At 38.9% G+C, this 12,236-nt stretch overlaps 1 protein-coding gene across 1 annotated transcript; it reads right to left on the minus strand.

The window, feature by feature from the left end:
- Positions 1 to 2,161: 2,161 nt before the first annotated feature.
- LOC310961823 (dihydrolipoyllysine-residue succinyltransferase component of 2-oxoglutarate dehydrogenase complex, mitochondrial-like) lies at positions 2,162 to 10,531 on the minus strand. The gene is made up of 15 exons (XM_083934074.1): positions 10,411 to 10,531; positions 7,121 to 7,154; positions 6,798 to 6,840; positions 6,477 to 6,541; positions 6,325 to 6,399; positions 6,142 to 6,197; positions 5,929 to 6,037; positions 4,983 to 5,129; positions 4,773 to 4,846; positions 4,582 to 4,679; positions 4,296 to 4,426; positions 4,103 to 4,176; positions 3,927 to 4,010; positions 3,673 to 3,840; positions 2,162 to 3,344 (listed from the first exon to the last, which is right to left on the minus strand). The coding sequence occupies exons 1-15, from the start codon at positions 10,471 to 10,473 to the stop codon at positions 3,210 to 3,212; spliced, it is 1,356 nt and encodes a 451-aa protein (XP_083790200.1). The 5' UTR covers positions 10,474 to 10,531; the 3' UTR covers positions 2,162 to 3,209.
- Between the last annotated feature and the right edge of the window lie 1,705 nt (positions 10,532 to 12,236).

Below are 12,236 nucleotides of genomic sequence, written 5' to 3' on the forward strand. Positions count from 1 at the left end.
TCCGAATGAACTGCGCAAAATAACGAGACTGGTAGTTGTGAAATGGGAACTCACTTCACTGGATTCAGTACTCGTTTAAACAGGGCGGTAGTGTTAAAGATAAAGGTAAATACTAGATTAACTCCGCTACACAGGGGCTGTGATGGTGAAACCTACCAGTCTCTATCTAAAAAAAGATCTCAAGTTTAACATCATCAACCACGGTTTGAAATATACCAGAATAAGACTGAAGTGATCATGAAATCATTAGAACATTTGCTGTTTGGCTCAGTGAGAAGAGTGCAACATTCACCCGTAGGCATAAACTCACCGTATCTGGACGAGCCTCTTGTGCCAAGCCTTCAGTGAGATGCCATTTTCATTTATTGGATGCCTCTCATAACCATCAGACATGTAGAAAATGTGAGTCACGGATGGGAAAGTTTTACTTTACTTCATTTACCTGGAACTGATGAAGCCATTTCATACTCTGGCAATATCTGACTAGAGTCCAGATAAAAATGACATGACAAACAGCACACCTAATGCATATATGCTTTTGATTTGGGCCATTTGTTGCTTGAAAGCTATTAGGTTTTTAAATAAGTAAAATTATTCATTTGTCCTTGAATGCATTCATGAGGGATGCGTAGACTTAATACTAATACACGTAAATGTAATTAGTTTGTATGTGCTTACCTGGGTTATTAATTTGACAAAATGTGTAAAGATGTTCCACTAAATGACAAGTATTTAAAAGCCGTTTCAAACTCAGAAACTTTACAGGATGTATTTAATAATTTATAGTAAAAGTGTTTGAGAATAAAAATGTAAATGAACAATTTTGCTCGTTAATATAGTATCACCTAAAACCCCAAACACACTTTTCATTTGGAATAAAATACGATTCTTTATATAATGACATTGATATAATTAGCTATTTAAAAGAACAGAAAAAATAACAGAATAATTTAGGTAAATGATCTCTCTGATGTGGCTTAATGAAAACAAACAGCTTGCTGCCAATTTCTAATGGGCCATCTTTCATCTGAATGGACACAAAGACTTTAAACCCACATCTTACCGAGCAGTGCAATTGGAAATTCACAGATTTGGCCAAATTTTGAAGACGAAACAAAAAGCTGACAACAAACCCTTCAGATATCTATGCACCCACTGGCACACGCTGCCAATTAACATGGTCTCGAAAGCGCTAATGGAATCTTGAGGGTAATTAAAGTAAATAATTAAATTAAAGGAACCTCTGTATCATTGTTTGCTGTATTCAGTCCTATTAGGACCTCCAGTATTCTCATGGTAATCGAATGTTTTGGGTTTATTTTGTGTTCTCGTAATGAATTCTGTGTTTTACTCCAAACTGTGTTGTTCAGACATTTGTGTAGGTGCTGGCAGAGAAACAAAGACGTACATTAGGACCCATTGTCCCCTGTGATTATTAAAGTAAACAGAAATACTGAAGGGGTATCATACACAGCTGCACACACTTGAGCTTGTGTTTGTGAAGTGGGAAAAAGGGCCAAGCCACCCTTAAGACTTTGTCAGAGACGATCCCATTATGTGGGGCTTCTCAAGAGCCCGAGCGGTAGGCCGACTAATGAGGCTTTGTAGATCGCTCTTAGACACAGAATTCATCTGCGGGAGAGAGTTCGGGAGCAAAATAGGTTTGGCACGACATAAAATGTTTTGGACAAGATCGGCAATGAAGACGTTCCCTGACTCCATCTCGTGCTTTTATTTTGTCCCTAAAGTCAGAGTGCTTTTCAAAAAGACAAAGTTTGTTTTTAGAAGATGAAAGTTAAGGTGAAATGTGCAGTCAATAGTTTATCTGGTGCAGGTAACGCTTGGCGTGGTTTGGTCTATAACGACTTCAGAAAATAGTTTCAGATAGCCATCACCAGTTCAAAGATCATGGTCTTGTTTAGCCGAAAGATATTCCATTAACAATCATATAACACAAACTAATGTATAAAATCTTCATATTTGAGATGCTCGAGCATTCAAACTTAAAACTGAATGTCAAAATTATCGCTGATTAATGGATGAGTCAATTTACGGAACATGAACGGACTAATGTAGTCAATCATTGTTGGTCTCACGGTAATACCAGTATGTACAAAGTTTATAAAGTAAATGTGCAAGAAGAAGTTTCAGTACATAAAACTTGAGATGTTTAATGTTTAAAATGGTTTCTTTAAATAGATACAAGTATATATATATATATGATAGCACAATGAAAATCTAGTCCATCATTAGGTTCAACGTAAAAACCTGCTGCCAGATAGTGTGCGCTTTGAACATTACTCCCAACATATTGCCCTTAAAGTAACAATATACAGTAGATTTGAAAAAACAAAGTGTTTTGGTTTGTGTTTTGTACAGATTCTGATAATGAACAGTGAATTCATGTGATCTTTTTTTCCTTTAACTAAAAAGTTGAAACAGTTTGATCGACATTTTTACACTTTGATGGTCAAACAAAATCAAAATGAAGCAGGACATAGATGAGTGTGCGAAGCAGAAATATAACCGGAGCTGCCTCCAAACGCTCCATGTAAAAACACGGTTTCTTAGTTGCTGAGGCCTTTTTCCAGACTCTTGCTAGTGACAAAGACAAGCAGCAAACCGAGACTTTCTTTGAATCCTGTGTTGACATTAAAACATCTTGAACTAATCTGGGTGAGCGCTGCTTGGCCCTGCTGTGGAAAAAGTGGCTCAGGAGCACCAACTAACGAGGAGAGGAGTAAGTCATGAGGCCAAATGTTGACTGGAAAAGCCGTTTGGTTTCAAGATCACACAAATGTGACGAGGATGCAGTAAGCGTTTATCTACTGCTTCACATGTCCATCTCAAGGGCACATGGGTATAATAACACACCCATAAATGAGTTCTCTAACATTTTAAACCTGTGTGCCAATTTTTGTCCTAAGACATGTAATGTATATGTGACTCGCCTTTTGTAGCAAAACAATAACTAATAGAAGATGGAAAGCAATCCTTTAGCTTCTTTATCAAGCTAAAGCCCACTTTGAGCGTATTCTCTACAGATGATACCGCAGGTTTAAGCTCCATGAGTGTTTCACACACTTGATACAGTCCCTCAACAGGACAATAATAGCTGGGGAGGCGATTTTTGTACAACTTGTGCGTGTTTTGTGACTTGGAGTTCATTTGATGCAGCTTTAAATAAGAGTAATGTGGTGATAGAAACATCACATGTCCAGGAGCAGCACTCGTGGATCTTCCACCACCGCTTTGATCTTGCGTAAGAAAGTGACCGCTTCTCTGCCGTCAACGAGTCGGTGGTCGTATGTCAGTGCCACGTACATCATGGGCCGGACCTCGACCTGCCAAAGCAGAAAGTAGTTTTTATGTTTACTTACGTTTGAGTGAATAAGATTTGGAATTTCAGTAAATCCATATTAGAAAGTATAATCAGTCTGTCCAAGCTGTCTGCCGTCATCCACAGCTCCTTTAAATTTCATGTGATGTTGAATCATTTGGGCATTAAAACAAACAAATGTACATTTTAATCCTCATCTGAGTTAAGTAGTAACTCAGTAGATAAACTAAAGTCACTTTTTTATGAGTCATACGGCTACAGCTCATTTAATTGTTTCTTTTGAAACACAGACGTTTCCATCTGCATCTACTGTATGGACACATCTCTCTCACCTTGCCATTGATGGCCATAGGTCGGTCGAAGATGCCATGCATGCCCAGAATGGCAGACTGTGGCGGGTTGATGATGGGTGTCCCAAACATAGAGCCAAACACGCCACCGTTGCTGATGGTGAAGGTGCCTCCATCCATATCTTCAACAGCAAGCGCATTGTTACGAGCCTGAAAACACAAGGATTTTCATGATTAATTAAATCGATATTGGTTTTAAACAGATGTGTGATACCTATTGCACAAAGCTTTTTTACCTTTTCTCCCAGTGCATTAATGGTTTTCTCAATATCAGCGAAGTTCATGGTCTCAACATTACGGATCACCGGTACAACAAGCCCCTAAACAAATACATGTACTCAGTGTTACACAGCTTTTAGCAGCAACACTTTAAACACAAAGTTATAAAGTTTTATAGAGCCAAAAATCATACCTTTGGAGTTGCCACAGCGACGCTAATGTCTACGTAATCCCTGTAGATAATCTCTTTGGTTGTATCATCAATAACTGTAATGAAAAAAACAAACATAAAAAGGATATTTCTTGGCTTTGATCACTACAGAACACGCAGTAAAGTTCCATTTTAAGCAAGAGAAAAAACTGAAAGTAAGTCAGCGTTGTCTTACCGGCATTGACAGCAGGTTGGTCCGTCAGAGCGTGGGCTGCAGCCTTCACAAACGCTGACATAAAACCCAGTTTGATGTTGTGCTTCTTTAAGAAAGCATCCTTATGGATTTTCCTCATGTCCTGAATGTTGCTGAGACAAAATTGACAAAGTATTAGAGAATCTGTGCAGTGAGAAAACAACAGAATCCCTTCAGTCAAATATATCCTAGGATCTTAAAGGGGACGTTGGCGTTAGACGGAAGAAAAATACTACGAAGAAAGTTGGAATAATCTTTTCAGGCTCACCCCATGTCTACCTCATTGAAGGTGGTCAACATGGCGCAGGTGTCCTGAGCCTCCTTTAGCCTCTGAGCGATCCTCAACCTCATACGGTTCATCTTCACCTGGGCGCAGAGGCAGAACAAACTTCATCATTTCCAATATTAATAAAACAAAGAAAGAAAACATATGAATGAAACATAAAAAGTGTGTGTTACCCTGTTTTCTCCTCTGGCTCCTGCGGTTGGAAGAGGTGTTGCTGGAGCTGCAGCTGTGGGCTTGATGGCAGAAACTTGATGAAGAGGGAAAGACAGAATGTGACACATCAGAAAAGGTGCTCATGGCCTAAGCAGGTACACCCTGCGCAATAATAATAAATTAATGCTTTCTGCAGCATGTTGATTTATATGCTAGAGAAAGAAACACACCAGGTTTGACGTGGGCAGCTTGTGGTGGCACTGTGGGCACCGGAGGCATGGCAGTGGGGGTCGGAGGCGGAGGTGGTGGGGCTGCAGCCGGTGCCTCTGCAGCCGGTGCCTCTGCAGCTGGAGAGGGAGTAGCTTTGGCAGCAACAGCTGAGGAAAGCGGAGTAAAAAGGGACAAATGTAGTTAAGGGTCTAATGATTCACAAAATGCTCATAATTCAATACATTTAAAATCATTAGATTGGAATTAACACACCGTACCAACTGAATTGTGTGTGTAGTACCAACCAAGCATAGAAAGTCACATCAGATGTATTTAAAACAAATTGGGAGAGTGTTATGCTGTATATTATGAAGAAAAGTAAGGGCATGTGTTTGTATACTGGCAGAAAAACGCTGGCAAGGAGCTGGGACCGCTTCATCAAAAAAGTGCTCCCCGTGTTATCCGTGGGTTGGGTTTCTCTGCCGTACGTACAGCAGTCTGTTCGCACAAATGGTCTTTGTTGTGATCGTTTCTGTCTGACATCATACAGCCCGGGTTAGACCGACATGGCCAGAACGAGATCATCTTCCTTTTTTTTCTCCAGTCCCATCTGATGTATGATTGGTCGCCTGAAAAGGAGCGATAGTGACGACACCAGCAACTTTCTGAAAAGGGCTCCGAGTGGCCACATAAAAAAATCCAAAGTGTTTGAACGGCCACACACTCATTGGGAACAATTGTAAAAAGGTGTGCATGCTCTGAACAAAAAACATTATATGGACACTTAGCCTAAGGCAGTTTGTGTCAATAGAAAACTGCCTTTCTACTCAATACCGTAAAGTATTAAAAATGTACTATTTCGGTGATGGTACTGAAACTGACGTATCACACTGCCACCAGCGTATTTAAAACATACCCTTGAAGTTTTTTAATTCAGTGATAAAATTGATGGTCAACTAAGCTCACCTCCTTTCCGGAGTTTGAAGAGAGGCGTCCCTCCCTCAACCTTCCCTCCATCAGGCACCAGCAGTTCCTCGATCACACCAGCTGCTGGAGCAGGGACTTGTACTGAGGTCTGCAAGTAAAAAATAGAGATGTTTATTTTAACGTAACTGACTCGTGCTCTTAAATAAAAATCATAGAGATGGGTTTATAGTTGCTGGTCTTTCTTGTTCATACCTTGTCAGTCTCAATTTCACACACCACTTCATCTTCTGCCACTGAGTCGCCCACAGCTAAAACATAAACAATGAAAGGACATGATTCAGTGTGATCACTGTAAACATTTGGCTAAATATGGGACACTGACACCTGTGAAATACGGACAACATTTTATCTAAGATATATTGACTTTAAACTCACCTTTCTCCCATCTCACATCCCCCTCTGAAACAGATTCTGCGAACGCGGGAGTTTTGACCGTAACAACCTCATCCCCTGCACCAAAACAACAGTTGCTGTAAGTTAAGCACTGAGCACAGTTGTGTTTAATACATAATGTCGAGGATACCTACTGTGAACGGCAGAAGTCTTGAAGTATCTGATGTGGGAGACATGAGCTGATGATGGAATTTCACATCTAAAAGTTAGAAAATAAATAAATGTATTTTTAGACAAATGCAACCAGATTAGCTTAAACATGCACACACACGCTAATAAGCAATATTCTGCACCACATAAACCCCCTTTAAGCTCCTATCTGCTGCACAGCTCAGTGTATGATACATTCATTAAATAGACAGATCTTACACTGACAATACCTGAGTGTTTCTAAACATGAAGTGGGTACAGAGAGGCATTTACAGACCGATGATAGACTGGGAAAGCAAACTTACAGCTGAGAATTCCTGTAAACTTGCCGGCTGCAGACAGGAGCGCCTTAAGAAAAAAAGAAGAGAAAGAATGAAGAAAATCAACAACAACTGCTTCTCCTGAGGCTTTATTTATTTAATATGGGACTTCTCTGAAAACTACAATTAACCACTTTTGGCCCATTTTAGTCACTCAACCAGCATCGCTTATTCTGCTTTGGATGATCCACTCATAGAGCTTGTTTATTCATGAGTAATTAAATTAAGACCGCAGTTTTAAATGTCGCATCACTGATGAGGTTCTCAAATCCAGCTAAAAGGTCAGGTCTGCTTCATCAGAAACTTACCTGAGACACTTTGCTGGACCAGCACGTTATTGGCCTGAAAAGATAAAAAGTAAAACAGTTAAACATCTGTTTCATATGCTTGTATTTATAAATATTGTTTGTGAATGCATTCTTGTTTTGAAAGCCCATTATACTGTATACTTAGTGTGGTTTTCATCAGTGGCTCTCGCCAACTGCGATTAAAAACATCAGCTTCTGTTGACTGCAAGTCTTCTAATTCAATTCACAAGTAAACTCTTAACCTTCGTAGCTTGAACTTTCAGTTAAACCACTGGATTTTTCCAGTGTTGACTATAAGATTAATTGCGCTGCATTGCTGTGTGCTATGAGTCATGTGCGTGGGTATTTTGAAGGCGGAGGCTCTAGTGAAGAAGCCTGCCCAGTGAAGGCTGCTTTTACAATGCGCTTGTTACCCAAAACCTAAACCCACTGATGTGGTGGGATACCAGAGGAGGGTGGAGTTAGAGCTACATTAGATCAACGCATACAGACATGCAGCCGCCACATTTCTTGAGATTGCATTGCTCTAACTCAATAGAGCATCTGGTGCTGATTGATATTACTCAAACATGATAATATATTGTCTTTCAATGGAATCGTATTGTGATAAAACCATAGAAGTATCGGGACACAGATTTACGTCATCTAAAGTGATAATAACAAGCACATATCTACTATAGTTTCTCAGAAAGTCTGGTGTGAGATATTTTAAAGGAATCATTAAAGATTGCAGTTTTGTTTTTCCATCATATTTTTTGTGTATATGCATTTCAGCATATAGCTAAAATTTCACTTTAAAGTCATCTTGCACTAAAGTTCTTAATAAAATGAGAACATACGCAGTACTTAGATATTTCATTCACACAGAGTATACATAAAAAGGCTTTACCATGTAGTAATTTCATATGGAAAACATGCTCAGAGGTGATATATATTTTTATCAAGACATAAAATTACTTATATTGGGATTGAAGATCACCAGGACGGACCATGAAAGGCTGAGGGCCCAACATGATAAATTATTAACAGATTAAGTTTCATTCTGATTTCAGACTTCTTCAATTTACTTATTAGGTTTCGGTTCCACTATAAAATAAATATGCTATATGATATATTTTTAATAAAGATACATGGTAATTTATTTATTCCAAACGTATACTTATATATATATATATATACTATAAATGACTAAATACTACTTATGATGGAGAAGGGATGGGATTGATTGAATGAATTATAGGCGACATCTTTCCAATCTCTTTCCAAATATGTGAATTTAATTTACACTTAGTATGTCTTCCTAGACAAACAACCAGTCCAGTTGTTTTTGACTGAAATTGCTTTGCGGATAACGGCGACCTGGACGAATGAGAACATTCACAGGCTTAGTATGTGTTTATATATATTTATGTTTTATTTTTTAGTCTGCCTGCAATGGTAAATGCCAAATTATTTATTAATATTTTTATTCCGTTCATTTTGTTTACATTTTCAAAATAAACATTTAAATCAATCAATCAATCAATCAATCAAGCAGTGAATGAATGTACGCTTTACTGCGGAGCTGTTGTTTTAGAGTAGACGGCATTACTTTTAGTCAAGAATACCTAATAAACATACAAAATGAAGGCCATAAACTATCGGAGTCTCCTTAAAGTAAAGTCCACCCTGACCGGACCCACAAGTTATGAGTCGTGCTCATGTTTCGGCTTCATTACCTTCTCTAAGCACTTAAAAAAGACAGCTGAAGCTCCTGAGAGCAAAGTCGGGCTGTCACCACACAGCACGCACACATATGTGTCTAACATGACACGGGCTATTTGTGTCTGGTCCGCCACATGCACACAGGACCATAACACCAGTGCACACCAGTCGGATGCCGTTCGCTGGATCTGGACCGATCTGGTCTGCCGCAGTTTTCGGCCTTAGCATTTGATTTTACTGGGTAGTCGCCTACGAAGTGCAAGTAGAATTAATTTACATCCTTCTGATAATCTACAAGTGAAGTTTCATATTTGTACGTCGTCAGAGGTGGATTAATACACAGGCTGGCCTAGGCTGCAGCCTAAGGGCCCCAAGTGTGCAGGGGCCCAGGATCAGCCATTTTAATTTAACTTGCCTCCTACTTGGTCCCTTAGAACCAGATATGGGACACATTTACCCAATCAGCTGCGATCATGTGGCCGGGTTCATAAGGTCAGATTTGTCGTCAAACTGTTACTACACTGTGCAGCTGCAAAATATCAATGTGATAGCGCACGAGAGCATGAAAAAGAAAAGCAAAAGCACTGAAAGAACAACCGAGCCATGATCTACTAAAGAAAATTAATAAATTGGCAGGATTTTTCAAGGTTGCGGACTCTTCATTGATTCTGTTTTTTTTCCTTTTCTGATAAGGCATGCTTGATAATGTGGGGGGCCCAAACAAACAGTAGCCTAGGGGCCCTTGACCACCTTAATCCGCCACTGTACATGGACATTTACTGTCAAATTAGTAAAATAAAGTGACCTTGATGAGAGAAAGCAGTCAGGGCGTTTGGGCGACGCTCGGTGGTGATTTACACTAAAAACGGAAATTAAAACGACATAACGGTTTATTTTGGAGCAGTTAAATCATGTTATTAACTGTGAATGACTGAGTTATGGTCCAGGGTGTTTTGACAGCATTGATGTTAATGTGCAGGACCAGCAGCTCCCAGTGTTTACGGCGGAGATCAGGGTGTCAGGCTAGGGCCGAGAGGAGATAAGGGTGTTAGCCTCCTTTTGACCACTCTTGTACACACAAAGCTAAGATAGTCATTTAAAACGATATTTGGTTACAAAGATAAGAAGGTAGACTTTAGTTTAACACCATTAAATCAACTCAAAACATTCAACATCATTTATATTCGTAGGTCCAACAGAAAGTTTGACAGAATTTAGCCAAAAACTGTCCGACTGGTGACACAGTTCCTAGTGTGAATGTTATTGAAAGAAACGACATTAATGTGAGTTTACAGCGGACATGAAAGAGACAGACAGACAGAAATGTGTTCTTCTTTATCAAACTTGTCTTCACTGTGTCTCTGGGGCTGTCAGTGTGTCTCTGCCCTTGATAAGAGAGGCCCTGCTGCACCAGCTAACCGCTAACAGCTACCAGCTACCAGCTAACGGCTAACAGCTACCAGCTAACGGCTAACAGCTAACGGCTAGCAGCTAGCTGTGTCTTGGTTTAATCCGTAGAAAGTTTCAGAGTTAAAACACACACACACAAAATTTGCCTTGTTTTATCTTTCTCCCACCCGACCTACCTGGCTCACCGCTGACAAAGAGCGACCCAGCGTCCGGTATGCACATCTGGACCTCGATAACATAGCTCGGGCTGGCGGTTGAGACTGTGATTTGACAGTAAGTGGAGGGAGCGGTGCTCCACGGGCGTGAGGGCGGTGTGACCTGGGTGGAACCACTGCTGCTGCCCGGGGAGGGGTGTGCAGGAGCCGGGGCTGCACCCACTCACAACAGTGGGATAAGTGAAACTTTACTTTAAGGTTATGGAAGCTTAAATTGGACAGTAGTATCTGTAAAAGCACAGCAATGTTGTAAATCCACAGTATACTGTAGTATTATAATGCAGAGTACGATTCACACGCATGTATACTACAAATATTTATATCTTAGTCTGAAAATAGTCAGATTTACGGACCCATTTGTTCATGTCAAACCAGGTGTGCACATGATAACATCTATTGTTTTTATGTGAGGATTAATATAGATCATTATAGAACTCAGGCTATTAATGTGCATTTTAATTTCACATAAAATTAATAGATGTTATCATGTGCAAACCTGGTTTCACATGTAAAAATATGAGTTGACATGTATTTTCTATCTATAATGATATGATAACAACTATTATTTTATATTTCACATAAAAAATAATAGATGTTATCATGTGCAAACCTGGTTTCACGTAGAAATATGAGTTGACATGTATTTTCTATCTATAATGATATAATAACATCTATTAATTTTATGTGAAATTTAAAAATACACATTTACAACCCAAGTTCTACCCGGATAAGCGGATGAAGATGAGATATTCTACATATTTGCAAATCCCTATTTCTTTTTGTGGATCAAACTTTACAGAGCAAAAATACACACGTACAAATGATTGCACCTCACATCTGTGGGGTTTATTCTGCAGATCTGCTGTGGTAAAAGTTGGACAAAATTATGCAAATAAATACATAAAAAAGAAGCCACAATTGTTACGTTGCTCACAAACTCACAGGGGGCGATCCACAAATATGCAAACGCGGTTTCACATGGAGAAATTGACCCGTAAATGTGTACATTTGACTACGTATTTAAGTAAGTTATACATTTTTGCACTCGAACCAATACATAATTGTGGATAGTCAAATACCTGTGAATCGTATGGATTTACAACATGCTGTGCTTTTATAGATCATTTTGTCCAATAAAAGCTTCCATACCTGGTTAGAGAAGGTTTTCACAGCAGGGATCTTTGACCCACTGACGGCTCTTATTAGAGATAGTCTCGCTGTTATTCCTGATGCTTGGATTACTTTAATGATTTTTGCTATCAGCTGTAGTTTTTACTCTATTTTGTTTCATTGTACCTTAATTATCTACTTATGTTATATGTTATTTATACATATGTTTATATGTGACTATGTCTGACATGGGTTGTTGGGAGGGATAGTGGGATTTATGTTGGGTTGCTTTTGTTTTTGTTTTTTGCCTGTTTTCAAAATTCAATAAAAAAATGTGGGGAAAAACACCTTGAACTCAAACCTGACAAAACATCCTGAGTATTTATGAAAGATACTTAAATAATATCAATTGATCGATTGATTGAAATTTTATTTCGAACATGTAAAAACAAAAGGAAAAAAAACAGAAATTGTCACAGGAAACTACGATGTTTCACAAAATAGAAATCATAATTAGTTACATGAATGAAAAACATTTGCTGAAAAGAAAAGCATGTTTGAAAAGGAGTGGGAGGAAGTTTGCACTTATCTAATCCCTACCCTTCTCCATCACTCATTTTAATTAAGCTTCCTCATTCATAATAATTAACATTTTCGTTTATTATTAATTATGTTTT

Source organism: Echiichthys vipera, assembly GCF_963691815.1.
Source record: "Echiichthys vipera genome assembly, chromosome: 19".
NCBI classification, from domain to species: Eukaryota; Metazoa; Chordata; class Actinopteri; order Perciformes; family Trachinidae; genus Echiichthys; species Echiichthys vipera.